Raw genomic sequence first — 21,061 nt, forward strand, 5'->3', positions numbered from 1 at the left:
TGTTTCGCGGCTTCTCCCCCCACCAAAAGGATACCGCATGGACCCGGTCAAAGTAAAACTAGCGCGACGACGACGCCGTCAACCGCAATCCCAAAATTACAAGCAGCAACAACAAAATCGACTGCTAAGAGGACAACTACGACTCCTGTTATCAGCAAACCAAAAGCAACGGCCGTTGTTTGTAAACCAGTCATAAAATCATCGAGAAGAGGACCCAATAAAGTCTGAAAGGAAAGGGAAGCGGGAAGGCAGGTTTAGAAATAAGCAGTAAGTAGGGGTACCTCATCTGTTCAGCTTTTCTCCCTATTATACTTTTCTCTCTCTGTGTTATTCAAAAATATAGTTTCAACATTTATTTAAGAATAAATCTCACATCGCAGATAACATAACAGTTGTGCATTAATGATCAGAAAGATTTTGCTGGGCTACTGATGAAAATAAATGCTGTAGTCATTGTTATGAATTCCAATAGAAGTTTTGGGGGTCCTCGGATCACTTCTCATCGGTAGAGTAGAATCGTGCCTGTTCCGCGTTTCAAAGCATAACAAAGCATAAATGATATCGAGTTATTTCTACGGCTTCCGTTTTGCTCTCTCTGTCGTTTGAATATCTCCATTAAAAAGGCTTGTTTTTGCTTTGGCCTTAGTTTTTTTTAGGTCGTTTGGCTGAACTGCAAAGCATGGAGATATCAGTTAATTGTCTGATATGTGAACAGAACTCATGTTTTTCGCTCTAACTACTGAACATAAATCTACGCGAAGTACTGATGGGAGTAACACATCCTGTGTTTTCTTCTTCGCTTAATTCAGCGTATTTTGCAAATAAAAAAATCCCAACAATCGGTGCAGTTGGGAGTTCCCACAACCAGCCATATCAGACAATAAAACACCAGTTATTGTTTTGCGGTTAAGTTATTTGAGAAAGGACAAAACAATAAAATTCAAACAGAAACCTTGTTAGTGGAGTTATTCAAGCGACAGGGAGAGAGCGAAACGGAATACGTAGAAATAACTCGATGTTTTTTTTTTTTGTAATATCTTGAAACGTGAAAACATGTTCTCCGCTACTCTACCGATGAGAAATGATCCAAGGGCCCCGAAAGCTTCTGTAGCGTTTCATAACAATGATTACAACGTTTATTTTCATCATTAGGCTCGCGTAAATCTTTCTATCTCCAACGCACATCTGAGTGCGATCTGCAGAGGGAGAGAAAAATGTAACAGGGAAGAACGTCGCAGACAGAGCAAAAAGAAAGAGAGGGAGAGAGTGAAAGTATAACCCAAGCAAGCTAAGTCATTAGTTTTAAGGATACCACACACACACACATTTATATATATATATATATGATATGCAATCGGAAGTGAGAAATAAGAGTGGGTTGTGCAGAGCAGCAGCAGCAGGTTACTTCTTCGAGTATGCGCGCGCGTGATTAGTGATTAGTAGTAATATACAATAAGAGTAGCAGCAGTAAATACTATGCTGGATTCGCTAAATGAATAATATTATCTGTACTATCCTCCCTTATCCTTCCCAATACAAATCAACACCAATCAACACACACACACATACACAGTATATCGGTTTTTTTATAAGTTTGTATAGATATGGTTTTATTTTATTTTTTTCGAACGAAACGACTGAATTCGCTAAGGATCGAATTGAAGAGAGAGGGACTCGAATTTAATTTACGGTTGAAAATAGTATGTATGGTTTAGGTTGGTTTCATAGAAAAGTTTCTCTGTGTTTTCGCTTTTTTCCAGATTTTCCTAAGTCGCTAAGTCGTCGTTCAGTCGTCGATTTTGCGGTACAATATATTTCTTTCTCATCACGTGAATATCAATTATGACATCGTTTGTATGATTTAGTTTTGAGACTCTGCTTCGGAACGGTTTGAAAATAAGCCATACTTTCGAACGCAGGAATAATTCATTGCCGCTTTCTGGCTGGCTGTTGGTGATACAAAAATCAAGTACCGTACAGCTGGAGACCATTTGCGTAATCGGGAACATAGGGCCGCAGAATATAAGAATGAGGAACGCGTCTGCTATGAAGTCAGTGATGTACATTTGGAGATTTCTGATTAAAGGTGTCAGGATGTGCTAAATCGATGCTTGGAGACTGTTGGAATCAAGTTCATATGCATGCGATCCCATGCAGAGATCGAAATGTTCGCTACTTAAGAAGGAGAACACCCGTTTTTACCCACGGATCTGGTTTGATTAGGCAAAACTAGTGATCCCCGATAATCGTTCGATTAATCGATTAATCGAATACTTCCTACAGAAATCGATTATCAATCGAACGAATACTGCACAACCAATAATCGAAGCGAACGAATAATTTACGTCGATTAATCGATCCAAACGCTGAGAGAAAAAAACGTACGGCCGTTGCAGTTTTAAGTGCGATTCACATACAACATACACGTCACGTTCACGTCCCGTCACGTCACGATACGTCAATGATTCTACCATGCAATTCTCATGAAAACATTCACATACACCAGCAACGTAACGACCCGTCAGCATACGTTCAACGAAAAAGAACCGGCAGGGTTTATACAAAAGAATAATGACGGAGACGCACGGCTCGTTTGGTTTTTGTCTGGGCTTTGTGTCTCGGCTTTTGTTTTGATTTGATTGTAAAGTAATTTACATCTACATCGACATTAAGCTAATTGAACAGATCTGTGATGCAACACGTTTAATTGGACATTTTTACCTCTAGTTGGATATTTTTGTAAACATTGAGTTCGGGGCCCAAATTATGGCCCCACATTGAAAGTCGCCACCAGTCGCAAAGGTCCTATTACTGGTCAAAACCGACTCCAATGCGACACTGAGTGGCGCCTCAGCATATCGCTTTACAAGTAACTTACTGTACTTTTTATGCCAACATATCTCTTAGTTCCAAATTTCGGAGTGAAAATCATTCGCGACTAGTTGAAAGAATTATTCTATTTATTATTATTATTGCATAAGGGTCGGACTACGGGGTATAAGCATTTAAATAATTGAATTGAATAATTGAATTTTGAAAAATTCAATGAGAATCATTCATTGAATTTTTTAAAATTTAGAACTGATTCTAGGCATGCTGATTTGAAAGAGGGCATTGCAATTTAAAATTGTTGTAGGTGGCGACACCATGAATAAAATTAAATAAATCATTCGTTTAGCATTTGACGTGACGGTGCTGGTGGAAGCATTGACTGCATGTGTGAATTGGTGGAGACGTTGACGGAACGTAGACGTTCTTCTCCGTAACGTGCTATGTGAATCGCACATTATCCTGAAAATCAATCATTATCTTTAACGCTCCCTTAAGTTCATAAACGAAGCTCAATGCCGTCAACGCGAATTGAGCATTCTTTACGACTTTAGGGGAGCGTAAAGGATAATAATTGATTTTCAGGTGGAATTAACATATTTTTGATTCCATATGGCTTTCTAGCAAATGATAAATATTAGTCTGACGGATTATTTCTCTCAGTATTGCGATTAATCGATTATTTGGGTCGATTAATCGTATCGAATAACGAACTGCTGAAAACTATTCGATTAGCTGATGAACGATTAATTTCAAAAATCGGGGATCACTAGGCAAAACAGGCCAACGTTGGTCTAGTTGGCTTTGATTTTTCGATTATAATGTAAGCCGTGCAATTATATCCATGACAGCAGTAGATGGCAGAGACTATTATGCTGAACGCAACCAAATGTTTACGCAGCCCTTCTCACTCTAATTTCCATAATACAATGGCACACTTTGACTCACAACTGTTATTTGATTGAGAAATATTTCGAAATTGTTCAGTCATAGTGAACCAATCAGATGTATGGCACGATTCTCGCTATCTCATTCTACCTACCGTCACCGCTTATCTCACTATCCCTCTGCTGAAAAAGTTCATCATCGACATCACGATATGTCAGTTTGTGATAAATTGCTAATTCGCAGGGGTTAGACATCAATTGAATATAGGCTACCCAAAACCAAAATCAATATGGCGTCATTTGTTTATCAACATATCATTTACGAGGATACGAGGATACGAGGAAATCGAAAAATGCGCTGCTTTATTCTAACTGCATGAGCGATTTTCATATTTCGGTTTCACATGGAGGTGTTTACATTCAACATGGAGTTTAAAGTTAGCCACTATTCGACTATATAACCGGACCGAGTTTTTTTTTTTTTTTTTATCTTCGCTTATTTTTCGTCGGCCTATTTCCGCCACTTTAGTGCCAATCACCGACATCAGGGAGGCGACTCCACCTGTTCCTACCTATCAGACTCAACAACTCATGAGCCGGGCCAACTTCTTTTACTTCCGCTCCGAAGGAAGACGTAACCAGAGATTTTTCGCCTCAGAAAATCCCAACGACGCCAGCTGGGATTGAACCCAGGCCGATCGGATTGTGAGGCTGTTACGCTAACCATACAACCACTGGCGCCGTCCCGGACCGAGTTGTAAACAACAGTAATTGATAGAACCAAAATGTCAGTGAACCGCAGCAATATTGGGTACACTGGCAATATGAGAGATTTGACGTTTTAGTCGTACCCCTGGTAATTCGCGACGACAGTGGCATTGTGTCGACGTCTGGTGGCGACTTCGAATTAGGGCCATAATTTGGGTCCTAAACTCGTTAGTGTGATCTCTATCAGATTAGAAGACGCGAAGCCGGTTTTTAAATTTTAAAATTTGAATGAAAATTTTCACATCATGTTATTTAATTACTTGAAACATGTATTTCTGACTTTCATTCAACCATATGGCTATACAATTCCAACATTGTAACTGAATTTTTTTATTATAATATAAAGTTATCTTCACAAACAATTTTTGTATGAGACCTTTTCCCCACCTGCAATTCAAGTGTTTTTAATTTAAATAGAATACTAATTCGATATAGAAAAGCTAATTTTCATTCATAATTTTAATTCTGAAAACGTTCATTCCGACTGCAAATCAGCTATTCTTTGACGCTCCCCTAAACTAGTAAACGAAGCTCAATGCCGTCAACGCGGATCGCTGTTTTGAAGAAAACAAATACTTTTGACGTTGGAGATGTTGGCACCAAAAACATGGCGGGTGTCATACGGCTGGAACCAATGTCCTGGAAAAAAGGTAATGAAGATGGTCGAATTTCGAGCGACATAGCATGCGCTGCCATAAATATTTCGCAAATAGTGACGTCAGTCGTTGTGTTTATCTTTGATTGCCCACCGCATCCATGTGAAAATGATATTTTCAGGAAGTAATTTATCAATGAAAAACGTACATTTGTGTAGATCTCCAGCTGAATATGAGGCTAATGTGATAGCGTGAAGTGAATATTTGTGAAATCACTTCGAAAAAGACGGATAAAAGTGATATTTCCATGTGCCATTTTCACTCCCCCACGTTCATAGAATCAAACGAAGTTTCATTATTTTATCGTTATGAAGTTGATGTTTCGAAGGCTCTCAGTGACGGTGTGTATGTTGTGAGGTGATAATCGCCAATCAATCAGAATTTCACCGAAAATGTTACTGCTTTCGAGAACTAAGCATTCGACTGCTCTCTGGACCTTTTTACCACATGAATAATCGAAATAAGCCACGATATAATTGTCACCTGTTAGGAAACAACCAGTTGAATGATTTCATGAGAATTTTGGCTCAAATTATCATGCAACCGTGAGTACCTTCAATATTGTTTTGTTTCTTCCATATACATTCCATATAGAATGCAAATAATTACGACACGATATTTTGCTTGCCAATACAGATACACTTCGCCTACTACTCCACCTCTATATGTACCTCATGGATAGTGAACCAAATCTAAAGAATGGTTCATTTGATTCAGTCAGAGTGGACTATGTACGTATAGGGAGCCAAATAACTGCCTTTTTTGGCGCGATACTAGATGTTTATTACAATTATCATACGTCAAAGTATTTCCAGAGAGTAGCTAACAATTCGGAGAACAATACTGAACGAAAATATTAAATGGTTTGAAAATTGCAGAGCACACTGAACTTCAAGTTCATTTTTCTCGAAATCATAAAAATGTCACATGGTCCGGCCTGACTTAACACCGACCAAATGTGAGACGAAAAAGCATTTTCGTTGGACTTCAGAGAGAGATTTCTTCTACATCCTTCGTAAAAAAAATCGATGAAAAGGGAGAGACGAAAATTTAAACATTGCACTACTCATCGAGAACTAGATTGATTAACTGAATACTTATCTCGCAGCTGAACGAGATTTTCGATCTCTGATCTCATGTAACTGTTCGAGTGTAGGATGTTGTGTGCGTGAGTGTATATTTGATGCAAGATGCTGGTCAATCCGAGCGCGTTTCCCTTTTCTAAATCAAATTTTAGCTAGATTCGATCGCAATGAGGCACATATATACACCCTCATTCTTGTTTTCGAACGAAAAGAAATCGTTCGAAAGAATGTACCATTTGTATTCTTGTTTTCGTACGAATCAAATCCATTCATTCGAACTTTCGAAAATTGAACAATTCGAACGAATCGGCCATTCTAGTTTTCGTACGAATGTGTTTTTTCACGTGGTTTCACGTCACTTTTTTCATGCGAATTCCGTTCGATTGTTAAATCAGTACATATTCATGTTTTTCGGATAATTTGAGCTTAAGTCGTACTGATTCTGCTGTTCAATCTATTATAGAAGGAATTGAGTCATTGAGGATTATGAATATGATTCATGAACATTATTAATATTTCATTTATTTGTGTACTTTTTATTACTGTTTTTGCTGTTTTACAGTCTAGTTAGTAAAATTCAATAATTGGGTTGATTTTCCGACAAAATTAACGAACGACCACTGTATGGGCGACACTTTCACCGTTGCTTTGATGAAATCTTGTATGAAATTTTATTGATGCATGAAATCTTGCATCTGATGTTTATGTTCGAGAAAGGTCTTGTTCGAACGGATTCGTACGAAAACAAGAAAGTATTTTTCGAAATTTTTCGAATCTAGTCTTTCGAACGAAAGTCAGATACGGTCGTAAACAAGAATAAGGGTGATAATCTTGCTTACGGATTTGGACTATAGATGGTCGGTGTTCGGTCAGACCGGACTTAGTAACATAATTATGATTTCGAGTAAGTCAAACTCAGAGTTTGAGGCTGTGTAATTTCAATAGCTTTTAATCATTCTCCCTAATTGGTTTCCTACCGCTCTTAGTTACTCTTTAACAAGGTTGTGTAGTTATAATATTACAAAAAAATCCTTTTAAAGGTCAATCAAGAGGGTTTTACGACTGGGTATGTGTACTTGGTCCACTCTGACTGAAGAATTTGGTGATAAAATTATATAATTTATTCAGTACGCAGTGGAAATGGATTTTAAACAGTAGAAACCAAACCAAAAAAAAAACTCGATTAGTATGTACTTCAAAATTTACAATTCTCGTTTTTTCGATATTCTTCAACGACGAACGGGTTAGCGTGATTTTGAAAAAGGGTACTTGCAGTCAATGAAAGACCACGTTTGAATATGGAATCGATTAGGAAGTGTTCCGTAATTGCGATTTTTGTTTCTCTCTGACACTTGGTTCACTCTGTCTGAACAAGATATAATAATATATTCGATCAACTTTTCAATCACTATTAATTGTCTGAAATGCATATACATTGTGTTCCAATATGAGTTACTTTTCCGTGTTCATTGAAGGACGTCGCCTTTTGATGCGGAAAAATCCAATATTTCTTTTGAAATTCCTTCCATTTTGTGGTTGACAGAAAAACATGGTTTCTCTCTAGTCGCTCTGGTCGTAGACACTTGGTCCACTCTGACTGCATACTGTTATCACTTTTCGCTGAGCAGTCAAAATAAATTTATGCCACAAACCTGACGGTTTGTAACATAAGTTCGATCTGATAAAAGTGGAAAGTTGGTTGGGAAATTCTTGATTGTTTGCTACTATTAACTCATTTTTTCTTATTTTGTTACTTCCGGTCCGGTCTGACTGAACACCGACCAGATATTCTTTAACGTTTTTCCACCACTAACAATTGAAACACTAGTTATCTTTTTTTTAGAACCTCGGAAGGTCGTTCGTATGGTTGCTATAACGATTTCTTCAATCGATTCGCATAAATGCATATTTGCAAACCTGGAATATTTGTTGCTCGAAGAACCTGTGTTCGAGATTGTTTTCAGATTATCAGAAATCTTATGTAGTTGCTGAACATATTCGCTACGATCTAGTTTTTTTTCTTTAAATTCGTCGAAGAACTCGGCAGGTATAGGTGTTTGTTGGCCAATTCTACTGTAGAAGAATTGAAATCTTTTAGCGCTGCCCGAATTTCCAAAAGTATTGGGATGTAATTCGAATCAATAAAAATTTTGCTCGTTAGCTCTATTTTGTTATTATAGATATACCGAGCAAAGTTGGTAACATCCACCGAGTGCTATCGGTGCAAGTGTCAGGGATTTATACATGGTACACTTTGTACGGGATCGGAGTTCGTTGGACCTTTGGGATTTGCGGATTTGCGGAGCCCATAGTAGGCGCAACTTCCGTGTTTCTGTCGGGTATACGAGTCCGCTACCGTCGCATGTGCTCTTCTGATTATGTCCATGTTATTGGCGAAGCAGATAAACTATCTAGATTTGTTAAAAATCGTATCCCACATGTTGGAGCCCGCCCTCTATATACCACCTTCCAGCGCCACATTGAAGAGCAGACAGGAGAGTCCATCATCTTGTCGAAGTCCCCTGTGAGTCAAACGATTCTGATTCCGATTCCTGCGCGCTGTTCAGGTGTTCATCGTAGTGGCGCCTCCACCTTTCGATTACCTTGCGTTCGTTCGTCAAGATGCCTCCTTCTTTGTTCCTGTACATTTCAGCCCGCGGGACAAAGCCTTCGTGGGAAGCGTTTAGTTTCTTGAATAACTTTCACGATTCCCAGAGAACGTTACAGCGGCTTCATCTCCTCACAGTCTTTCTCTTCCTAGCGGCGCTTTTGACGTGGGACTACGTCTTACCGGAATATATAGGGGGTAAAATGAAAACCTAAACACAGAACATGCAGGAAAAAATGCAAGATTTCGAATGCTTATAACTCAAACATTTCTTACTGGATCGGAAAGATGTTTGCATCAATCGATAGTGAATATTTCTACGCATCTATCGCAGCCAATAAAATGTTATTCTTCTTTAGATAAACAATTGAATAATTGTAAAACGTTAAGCGTTATCTAAACGCCCTAACTGCCTCGTTTTGATTGGCCCGAATTACTGTTTCCCCAGCACAGCCATCAAAACCAAGCAGCCTTGGGGAAATCGGCATGGCAACTACATGGAAGTAGGGGGACTTTTGTTCTCACCGAAACATGTTCCCTAACACAGACTTCAAAACCAAGCAGGGTTGGATAAATCTGTATTGCAAATACATGAAAGTAGGGAGAGCTTTTGTTTCCTAACAGAAATTTCTAAACTAAGGTGCCCGGGGGAAATCGGCATTGCAAATACGTGCAAGTCGGGGGTATTTTTGTTCCGACTGAAATTTGTTTTCCTAACACAGACTTCAAATCCATGGAGCGTGTGGAAATTGGCAAGGTGTCCGGGGAAATCGGCTTTAAATGCAAAATGCGAGATCTTTTATATTCGCTTGCCTTTGTACAGTTTAGAATATGTTGCCTTAACACGGTCTTCTAGACTTATGAACCTGGGAAAATCGTGCAGACACTAGAGGCGAATGAACATTCAAGTTTAAAGCATTTGTAGTATAAAAAGTAGAAGTTGAAGTTATTGATTCATGCAAGCCGGTAATACTTCTGCACACGTATGTTTTGTTTTGCACTCCAAAAAGCGTTCTCCTAACACGAATTACAAAAGCGGCTACGAACACAACGCTTTGGCTCGGTTATTCAAGATTGCATTGAAGGATATGCCTTCATATCCTCTACTCACTGAATTTCTACGCATATCATTTGATGGTTAGGCAAAATATTGATAACCATTTTCTACGATAACGCCTATTGATTATACAATATGCGTTCGACGTACATGTCAAAATCGAAACTGAGTGCCTGAAGCTCATCAAATCCAGCAAATTAGATTAGGTTCGAGAAGTACGTAAACTTGAGAGATGCAAACTTCAGAGGGAAATGTAAAATAAAATAATCGTTTGATAATTCTTCCGTTCATATATTTTGTCCTAGGAATCATACCAAACGTAAAGGGACTGTCATTAAATTCACTTGTAGTGGAGAACATAATCTATCACAATGTATGAATTGACCTTACATGGCATTTATTCAGTCTTTTTACTCACACAGCAATTAAATTGAATTCAGTTGAATTCGTAAATTGTTTCATTCAATCAAAAACTCAATCAATACAAACAAATGATTGCTAAGCTAAGGTAGTTCCACGTCAACCTTGCGGTTATATCATAGTTATAACCCACCGATTTTTTTTTCGAAAGAGATGTGCTTGCTGTCTTCGCTACAATCTGTATTGTTCAACACTCTGTCGAGTCGCTCGTTGCAGCATGGCTGCTTGGGTTGCATCCTTCTCACTCAAAAGCGCTCGGCACTCGTCGCTAAACCATTCGTTCCGTTGTCCTCGTTGTTCATACCCGATGACGTGCTTCTAATTGCTGCTTTTCAGATGATATCTGAGAAATGCCAACCGTCGATCAAAACGTGGTCAATTTGTGTTTCTGTTTGCTGAGATGATCTCGCTACGATATTGAAATTGCAGGGCTCTCAATATTTCCGAAAGAATACAGGGCTTACACAAACCCCCAGTTTCGCCGGAGGACCATCGTGCACAGATCTGTTTAGAGTCCCCGCTAGTACGAAGAGAACGGTCAGCCGCCCCTGACATGGGGAACAGATGTTGTTTTGAGGCACATCTCCATGGCAAACAGATGCTCGGATAGGCTCTCTTTCCTGTCAGCATACGACCAAAATCCCACCGGGGTTGATTACCCGATCTTCACTATGGTTACTCGTACCTCAGTCAGCTTCGCGGGGAGGTAGGGATAGATACGTTTAGTTCAGTCGTTCACCAACCAGAATGGGATGCTAAGTATCTTCTGTGCCTGATGCGAACGCCAATTGGTGTTTTTGACGCTTTGGTGCACCCGTGACCGAGTGGTTAGCGTCTCACATTATCATGCCGGGTGTTCGGGTTAGATTCCCGTTCTGGCCGGAGGATTTTTCGTCAGAGAAATTTCCTTCGACTTGCACTGTGGTCACGCGTATTCTAGAGCTTGCCCCTCGGAATACATTGAAGGCGTGTTATTTGGCTTAAGAAATCTCAACTAAGTATTAATAAATGACGCTAGTTAATGCATTCGTTGAGACGGCAAAAGCTCCACAGAGAACGTTAACGCCATTCAAGAAGAAGAAGACGTTTTGGAGAATGCGAGTGCGACTGAAATAAAAAAAAACTGAGCTATTTTCAAGATCTGCTACTCTGTGAAACCAATTTAAATCAACCTAGAAAAGCTGGAAACATCTGTTTAGTCACTGTTAAGAAAAACATAATGAAAACTTGAGAGTGCACTCTTATTTCAAAATTTCTCAGTTGAAAGCTTTTTTTTTGGAAAACCGTTGTAAGAATAGGTTGTTTCTTTTGCTTTGAGTGCTTTTAAAGCTTCTCACAATATTTATTACCTTTTATTTTAGGTGGGAGGTTATTGATGTGTAAAACTCTGAATTATTATAAAACATACGTTTTATGGGCAAAGTTCTGCTCACAAAATATTCATCTTCCACTGCGACTAATTCAAAACAAATTGACAATTCGATATATATTCGGTTAAAGGAAAACTGCACACAATGCTCAAGTAGTGCATAGTGCATACCTTCAGGCGGATTTCCATAACCTCCGAATTCCCAATTTGATGAAACCATCAATAACTCCTTCCGACGACAGATGGCGATTATACCATTCCCTGACCCTTTCGGGGAAACTTCTCTAGAACATTATTCTTAGCAAACGATATTCCGAAACACGTGTACACTCAATAGTTTTTAGCGAATGAAGAAAAAGAATAACGAAATGTGATCAGAGCATCCACTCTGCAAATTATTAGCTGTATTGTGTTTTGTGTCTGTACCATTATCTTAAGTTTCTCCTCGAAGTAGTTAGTCGTAAAACTAAGACACGATTCCTTTAGCACCGCGAACGTGTGTACGATATTCGCATAGATTTTCGTTCCCCAATGCTAGGATTATATCTACATTATTTACTTTCTAATTCAAACGACGAAATGATAATCGAAAGGTGGGTTAAGTGCATTTGTTAATTTTCTCCAAAATAATATACAGCGATTCTTACTTTAGTCACCAACTTCTCGACGTGTATTCTATTTTGGCTTTTGTATCCTCATCTATCGCGTTTAGAGAATCCGAAACAAATTCCTCTAGTTCGATGCGCGTCAAAACACAATCCTGACGCAACGCATAGAGTGCCATGAAAAATGAAAACGCCATTCGACCATTACTTGCGTTCTACACTTAATTGTTGTATTGTTTTAGCTCATATCCCGATTACTGTGGGCTCAATTTCGGATCAAATTGTGTTGAAGACAACTGTAAGTACACGCACCACAATTTGCTAGCTAGAATGTATTATATTCGCTGTGTTTTTTAAAGTTTGAGCTTTCTGAAAGGGGCGCGCACAGTTTATTTCCTCCACGATTTCCGATAGGAATTGTTAAACAAACAAACAAATATCAAAAGACTATCGCGCCTGCTTTAATCATTACAAAACGCTTTCGCTGTTTGTTGAATCAGAATCATTCATTCACACATTAACATACATAAATGTACGCTCACAGACACACACTCACCCATATATATATATATAGAGTTTAACTGAAGGGTCACTATTTATGATAAACACACAACACAAGATGAAAAAGTGTAATTAAATTTCATAGGAAGAGCTCTAAATAAGGTTACAAAATAAACTCAAATCGATGCATACAAAAAAGGGACGCATAATCAAAGCATCTAATACAGTCTGTTTGTGGACGAAGCAAATAGTCACATTATAATGATAGTTCAAAAACAGAAGCTTATTTACCCACACCTATCTGAACCTCCAAACAAAACGTCTAGAAATATAAAAGACAGATACAAACACCACGCTTCTCCATCTGTTGTTATTCCATTTCTGTCGCCAGAGCCACGCATCCGTCTATTTTGAACGTGGCGTTCAACGTAAATAATTCACGCCCATTTCTTTTATTTATCTGAGGTAATAACATTCGCATTCGTGTGTGTTGTAAATATATATTTCCGCGTTCTCTCTTGCCCTTTTCCCCGCCTTGCGGACACATAAACGCAAAATGCGAAGCGAACCAGGAAAGACAAACTGAGAAAAAATATAACTTTGTGAAGCTTTTGCATTGGTTTTCTTTTATTTTGCGAAATTATTATGAATCTATATATTCTATATATACAGATATACTATATAGAGGAAAAACATATTGCGTATATATACAAAAGCTCTAAAACACACAGACACACACATTGAAGTTAGATATCAGAAACGTCAAACAATAAAAGTGAAACCATTGACAAAAAGTAACTGAAAAAAAATAACAAAAAAGTGAAATAAACAAAATTATTGTCTAAAAAATAGATACCTGACTAGGGTTGCACTTAATCCGAAAAATGGCCCAAACATAAAATGCGGAAGCTGTCCGATGCTGCGGAAGGAATGATGTGAATTGAAGATGTTAAACCGCAGAGCGATTCTATTTTTTAATATTTGTTCTCAAGTTCGAGATGGAGACTCAATGGAAGATACTTCACGTCGGTTCCCATACCGTTAGGTGGAGAGTGTTCGTGAATGAGTCAATCACACGTAAGTATTTTGGCTTTTATGCGTTTTCAATGGTGGTATAAACATTGAATCGCCTGTGTGTGCGTCTGGAAAAAGTGATGCATCACATACATTGGCAATAAAGACACAAAGGCTAGTGTATTGTTCTTGCGAGAACAACAATAAATCACTAATCAATCATATTCGGCTCATTCCATAAAGCCACGCAAACTATCATTCAGTTAGGGTCACCAGAACTTTACACATGTATGTAGTTGACCCGGCGAACTTCGTTGTTGAACATTGTTTTTTTTTCGATCGAATAGGACGACAATCAGCCGACTACTGACCCAATCCTCTTCGATTCTTTGAAACTTGGTACTTATGATGAATACTACTCAAAATCACAATTTTAATTATCATATGATCAATGTAAATTACGGGCCCTATTATAGAAATCGAGGCGATAAGAATTTTGCTCGTTAGCTCTGTTTTACTATTATAGAAATCGAGCAATTCGATAGCACCGAGCGAGTGATAGCTATCGATGCAAGTGTCAGAACTTTTCGAGTTGTTTGGTTCGCTTGTTGCATATCTTCAGAGAATTATTTTGTTTTGGTTTGCGTCCCTGATATTTTCCTTTGGGAAACATTTCAGAAACGCTTGAATATATGCAATTTTCAACACATGTTCGTTTGTTTTGATCAGTATTTGTTTTACGGTGCTGCCAGAATAGTCTTTACAAGGTAAGTGTACAATCCAGCATTATTTATATTAATCATGTTACAATTTACAATGCAGAACTTACTTCCAGCGTATATTTCAGTGGCTGAAAATGAATGGACAGACAAATCACCAGCAGTTTGAACGACTCGTTGAACCAATAAAAGCGAATGTAAACATTGCGCGAGGTTTTGGTTTTTGTAGAGGCAGTTCAAATAGAATCCCGGTTAAGGAAAATTGGGAGAAATTCAGTGAGGAGCTTAATTCACTGAGACAATCAATGCGTCTTGGTTCAGAATGGCAGAAAGTAAGTGTTTCGTCTATGATACATTTAACTTCATAAGTAAATTTTATCATTCTTTGAATTACTATCAACCGAATTTCCTACCTAAAAATTGCTTATTCCTGCTAGCGTACATTATTACGTGTTACTTTTATCAGAAATTTCCTTTTTTATTGCTATACTACACCAAACTTTCTATACCATATGCTAAAGCTGAAATGTTTTGCAAAACAATAATGATTTTTTTTATAAATTACGGATTTGGATTGACATGAGGTGAAAAGTAAATAAACACTAGCACACAACAAGCGAGAATTCAGGGCCAAAGGTGGTGGCCCAATACAATAAAGCTGTTGACGCCGCTACAACAAGAAATCGACGCTAAAAGAAAATTACATGTAAAAAAATTGTTTTGCTAAAAAAGTGGAATTCATGCGTGACTCCTTACGGATTTCCATAGATTGCAGTTGTGAGAATACATGAAAAAGTTCAGTTTCTAATAATTGTATTTTTTGTAAAGCAAATTGTTCCATGATGTCGTTTTTAGTACACATCCATTTATGCATTACGCCTATTAAGCTTCATTCGTTGAGGGAATATCAGTTTTCGCCAAAACATGACCATATTAACACTTTTGGAAATATAGATATTTATAATTTTCATAGCAGATGTCTCAAAAAAAGATTTGGCATCCTTTCTATAGTGCTTTGTGAAACATTTCAAACTCGTTTCAAAATATTTCAACCACCACTGACATTCGAGCAGAGTAACGAATCGAGCTGTTTTCCTCGATTTCTATAATAGGGCCCAAGGATACATTAGGATGTCCAGTGTTGATCATTGGGCCCTATTATAGAAATCGAGGAGATAAGAATTTTGCTCGTTAGATCTATTTTACTATTATAGAAATCGAGCAATTCGATAGCACCGAGCGAGTGATAGCTATCGATGCAAGTGTCAGAACTTTTCGAGTTGTTTGGTTCACTTGTTGCATATCTTCAGAGAATTATTTTGTTTTGGTTTGCGTCCCTGATATTTTCCTTTAGGAAACATTTCAGAAACGCTTGAATATATGCAATTTTCAACACATGTTCGTTTGTTTTGATCAGTATTTGTTTTACGGTGCTGCCAGAATAGTCTATACAAGGTAATTGTTCAATCCAACATTATTCATATTAATTAAGTTATAATTTACAATGCAGAACTTATTTCCAGCACATATTTCAGTGGCTGAAAACGAGTGGACAGACAAATCACCACCTGTTTGAACGACTCGTTGAACCAATGGAAGCGAATGTAAACATTGCTCGAGGTATTTGTGGAGGAAGTTCAAATAAAATCCAGGTTAAGGTAACGTTGGAGGAATTTAGTGAGGAGCTTAATGCGCTGAGACCATCAATGCGTCTTGGTTCAGAATGCCAGAAAGTAAGTGTTTCTTCTACGATACATACAACTTCATAAGTAAATTTTATCATATTATTTGAATTACTATCAAACGAATTTCCTACCTAAAAATGTCTTATTCCTGCTAGCGTATGTTAGTACGTGTTACTTTTGTCAGCAATTTTCTTTTTTATTGCTATACTATACCGAACTTTCTATACCATATGCTAAAGCTGAAATGTCTTGCAAAACAATAATGATTTTTTCAAATTACAGATTTGGATTGACATGAGGTGAAAAGTAAATAAACACTAGCACACAACAAGCGAGAATTCAGGGCCAAAGGTGGTGGCCCAATACAATAATGCTATTGACGCCGCTACTACAAGAAATCGACACTAAAAAAGAATTACATAAAAAACTAGAAGCGGGTTATATCTTTGATATAACCGCAAGGTGGACGTAGGACTAACGTTGACTTAGCAATCAATAAGTAACAAACATAGAAATCTTAGACGTTTCATCTTTCGAATAAAGTGATTATCACACCACTTCGTTTAGCTGGAAAAGAATTATTAACATTTAAAGGGGAATCGATTCCTCCTCGGAAATACCCAGCGCAAATAATACCCACTCCCCAAACCCCGACAATTGGAATCATCGTTGGTCCGGAGCAGGATTATTAACGATTGAGAAGAAATGGATTCCTCCTCGGAATTACACAGCGAAAATAAGACCCCCTTCGCAACAATCCCAACTTCCCAATAACGACGATCGATTGCAGCATTCGTAAACAAATAATTTTATAACGCTGCTTTTATAAATGTGATTTCTTCGATATGTAATATAAAACCACTTTGATCAGATCCACTACACCGTATCATACCATATCAAATCCATAGTCAATCCGAGTACAATAGTACTCGCTGCTTGCATATAATTTTCTATGCCAATTTCCCCTGGCTCCATGGTTTTGAAATCTGTGTTAGGGAAACATTCCGATTTCCAGGAACGCAAGCGAGTACAAAAGTACCCGCAGCTTGAATCTATTTTGCAATGCCGATTTTCCCTGGCTCCATGGTTTTGAAGTATGTGTTAGGGAAACACCCATCCATTCCAGCGATCGTATCTCAATCGTTGCGCAATTATAACTGAGTGGATTTCCGAGCGGCACTCGCTTATATACCGATTCATGTGATTTCAATAGCCTATTTTGAAAGCAATTTAAGGTCTATTGAAACAAATTTTTTATCAAAAAGCAACAAGCATATTAACGCTCAAAATCTCGTTCTCCGGCGTAACGCTTTCGTTTTCGAAAGTTTGAACTTACACCCCAGTATAGAAATAAAAGACGTAGTCCTACGTCAAAAAAATGTTTTCCTTAAAAAACAGGAAGTAGGTTATATCTATGGTATAACCGCAAGGGTGACGTAGGACTATCGTTGATTTAGAGTTCATTTGTATGAAGTTGAATCTAAATTCATTCTGAATGAATGAATATTTGGAGAACTTCGAAAACGAGAGCGTTACGTTGGAGGCACAAGGTTTTATGCATCCAATATTGGATACGGAAATATCCTACTGATGGGGAAGAATAATCTTCTGAAGCTATCCTGTTAATTGCGATTGATTGAAAAACCACAAAACCAAATGTATTTGGTCACAGTGTTACATGGATAGAAAACATTCAATTAAACTCTTTCACATGAATATATTTTGAAAATTCCCAAAGGAACTGGCAGATTATTTTCAGTAACGATTAGATATTTCCACATTTTCCTCGATACTGGAAGCCCACCAGTGGTTAATGCCAACTCGATAACCACCTGTTAATAGCCGCGCGTGTATGTGTGTGCAGCGATGTCTTCCCAGGGAACCGTTTGTGGCATCACTCTCCTCCTGATAGATTCCCTTCTGGCCTAGGGTGCACAAACAGGCTCTTGGTGACACCGTTCATTCGCGCTTTCATGATAAACGAAGAGCTTCACCACAACAGCGACAACATGCTCCAATCGCTGTTCAATTAGAACTGAGTGGATTTCCGAGCGCCGCTCGCTTATATACCGATTGGTGATTTCAATAGCCTGTTTTGAAAGCAATTTTAAGACTATTGAAACAAGTTTTTGGATCAAAAAGTAACAAGTATATAACGCGTAGACATTTTATCTTTCGAATGAAGTGTTTATCATACCATTTCGTTCAGTTGTTTAGGAGCTATTAACGCTCAAAATCTCGGTCTCCGGCGTAACGCTTTCGTTTTCGAAACTTTGATTTTACACCCCGGTATAGAAATGAAAGACGTAGTCCTACGTCAAAAGTGGAATTTATGTGTGACTACTTACGGAATTCCATAGATTGCAGTTGTGAAAATAAATGAAAAGGTTCATTTTCTAATAATTATATTTTTGTAAAGCAAATTGTTCCATGATATCGTTTTTGCATGCATTACGCCTATTAAGCTTCATTCGTTGAGGGAATATCAGTTTTCTCCAAAACATAACCATATTAACACTTTTGGAAATACATTTTCATAGCAAATGCCTCAAAAAAAGATTTGGCATCCATTATATAGTGCTTCGTGAAACATTTCAAGCTTGTTTCAAAATATTTCATCACAACCGCTGACATTCGAGCTTGCTAACGAATCGAGCAGTTTTCGCGATTTCTATAATTCCAGATTTTACTCGGTGTGATAGTGATAATGATTGTATCGAATCCTCGATTCGATTTCTATAATAAGGCCCTACAACTGATTTTTCAAAAGAGCGTATTGAAAAACCATAATCTTTCCTTTAAAAATCGTAACTCAAAATCCAGAGGTCTGACTTAAATATAATGTTTGACAAAGTTGTTGGAAAACCAAATAGCTATTATTGAAAAATAACATTTTAAAGGCACTGTTCAGTCGCATGTGCACTGAAGGGAGATCCGATGTATGCGATGCGATCCCACGGCGCCACACAAAGTGCAATCCATCGCTTTCTTGCTCAAACAACGAATTCGGGACATCGAAGCTGAGTTTGACAGCAAGTTTATATGAAGCAAAGATAAACAAAACGCAAAGCAAAAAGTGGTGGATTTTAACAAGTAGTTACACAAATGTAATGAATTGATTTTGATAACCGTAAGCGTTGAATGGAAGAATAATGTTCTACAGAGCTAATTAGGCTGAAATATATTCACTAGAAACTTTAGAAACATATTTTTATTACTGTAGAAAATGATGCTTTCTCTGTGGCGGGAAAAATAAACACAACTTCAAGTACAAAATTATCAATGAAAATCAAATTATCCGCACGAAATGAATATTCTTAGTAAAAGAGTAACGAGTTTTGTACAAGCGAGCGAGTGTCAAATAGCGGGTTTACACTAGGGAGATCTATAGCTATAGATGGATTTATTCACGTGAAAATATGTGTAAACGGGTGAGAATAAATATGATACACTTATTCGAGGTATATATAACTTGAATAAATGCTGCATATGTAAACGCTTGTGAATTTCTCACTGGTGAGAAATCACTAAAGTTGGATGCAGTCCTACTTCAGGTGAATAAATTCACCGAAAATATGAATATATTCATTATAGAAGTTCAAGCTAGTGTAAACGGTTGATGCGATTTCTATAAATCTCATCATATTTCTTCACATGAATATATCACTAGTCTAAACCCACCCTAATAATGATTTTTTCGTGTTTTTTCAGGAGCCATTATTAGGAGAAAACGCAACATGCAATGTATTTGTGGGCCTGGGAGGTATTTTTAATTTCACTGTCAGAGGAAGTCGTTTGGTCGTCGAGGGTAATTTTACGTACCTGGTGGAAAGAAATGCAACGCGTTGATATGAAGATTTCAGGTACGGTTGTTTATCAATGGCGCAATCTACATCCTGAGCCGTTTAAGCCATTCGAGGTATCAGGTTTCATCTGTTTTCGATGAAAGGTTACACTATTCTGGGCCAATATCTTAATTTATAATCTAACATCCGCTAGATGACGACAGCGTACCTTCTATGTCGCGAATTGGTAGTATAGTTTTGCTTCTAGGGCTAGTACTTGGTCGTGTAACCTTTGTTACGCATCCGGTTCGGCATGGATTCCACCGGCTTCTGGCACGTGGTGACCGGTATACCATACCAACAAGCTTGGATCCTATCCCACATTTGCTGCTTATTCTTCGACTTCTCCGTGTGCACCGACCTTTTTGCGATATCCCATAGGTTCTCTATAGGGTGCAGATCCGGTGACTGCGCTGGCCACTCCATGACGTTGACTTTGTTATCCTGGAACCACTTTTTGACAGTCTTGGCGGTGTGCTTCGAATCGTTATCCTGCATGAACTGCCATTTCAGAGGCATCTCCCACTCGACGTGTGACAGCACAACATCTCTTAGGAATTCAGCGTAGAGCTACTGATCCATTGTCGGCGATCGATACACGCCGACCTTACGACGCGAGTTGGGTTGCCGGTCAGTATTCGACGTTCTGCTGAACAGACCGTCCAAGACTTAACCAGAAGTTAGACAATGAAAATCCCGCGTACGAGAACTCCAATGATAACTTCCTTGCAAGGGAGAGGTTTGGTTAGAACCGTCCTGCAGTACAGGCCAATTCTAATTCCAAGTTTGTTTGTAAGTTTCTATGTTCCACTTGCAGCACAAGTGAAACAGAGTAACTCAGGATTTGTAGCGAAGTGAAAGATGCAACTTAGTAAACTTCCTCACGCCGGAGGAAAACCTTTTTCGGATGTAGAGGACCCGAACGTACTACTTGAATATTCTTTGGATACTTTATTGATACTGATTATTTACATGCTTTGTGGGTTCTTAAATACTAAGATAATGGATTGTCA

At 38.2% G+C, this 21,061-nt stretch overlaps 1 protein-coding gene and 1 long non-coding RNA gene across 8 annotated transcripts in view; both read left to right on the plus strand.

Annotated features, from left to right (window-relative positions):
* LOC129762945 (uncharacterized) overlaps nucleotides 1-13,138 on the plus strand; it is a 169,943-nt gene extending 156,805 nt beyond the window's left edge. For 6 of the 7 annotated variants that reach the window (XR_008740758.1, XR_008740756.1, XR_008740757.1 and 3 more), the window contains 2 exons: nucleotides 30-2,232; nucleotides 3,612-13,138. Coding sequence is in view for 1 of the 7 variants with exons in the window: in XM_055761577.1 (XP_055617552.1) it covers nucleotides 30-228 (199 nt within the window). In the remaining 6 variants the exon portion in view is untranslated. Of the gene's footprint in view, nucleotides 1-29 lie in introns of all 7 variants that reach the window. The other variant, XM_055761577.1, reaches the window with a different exon arrangement.
* Nucleotides 13,139-15,773: 2,635 nt separating this feature from the next.
* On the plus strand, nucleotides 15,774-16,607 carry LOC129763376 (uncharacterized). Its single transcript, XR_008740898.1, has 3 exons — nucleotides 15,774-15,973; nucleotides 16,042-16,251; nucleotides 16,486-16,607. It is a non-coding gene; the product is annotated as an uncharacterized LOC129763376 (long non-coding RNA).
* Nucleotides 16,608-21,061: the final 4,454 nt, after the last annotated feature.

Source organism: Toxorhynchites rutilus, chromosome 1 (assembly GCF_029784135.1).
Source record: "Toxorhynchites rutilus septentrionalis strain SRP chromosome 1, ASM2978413v1, whole genome shotgun sequence".
Taxonomy (NCBI): domain Eukaryota; kingdom Metazoa; phylum Arthropoda; class Insecta; order Diptera; family Culicidae; genus Toxorhynchites; species Toxorhynchites rutilus.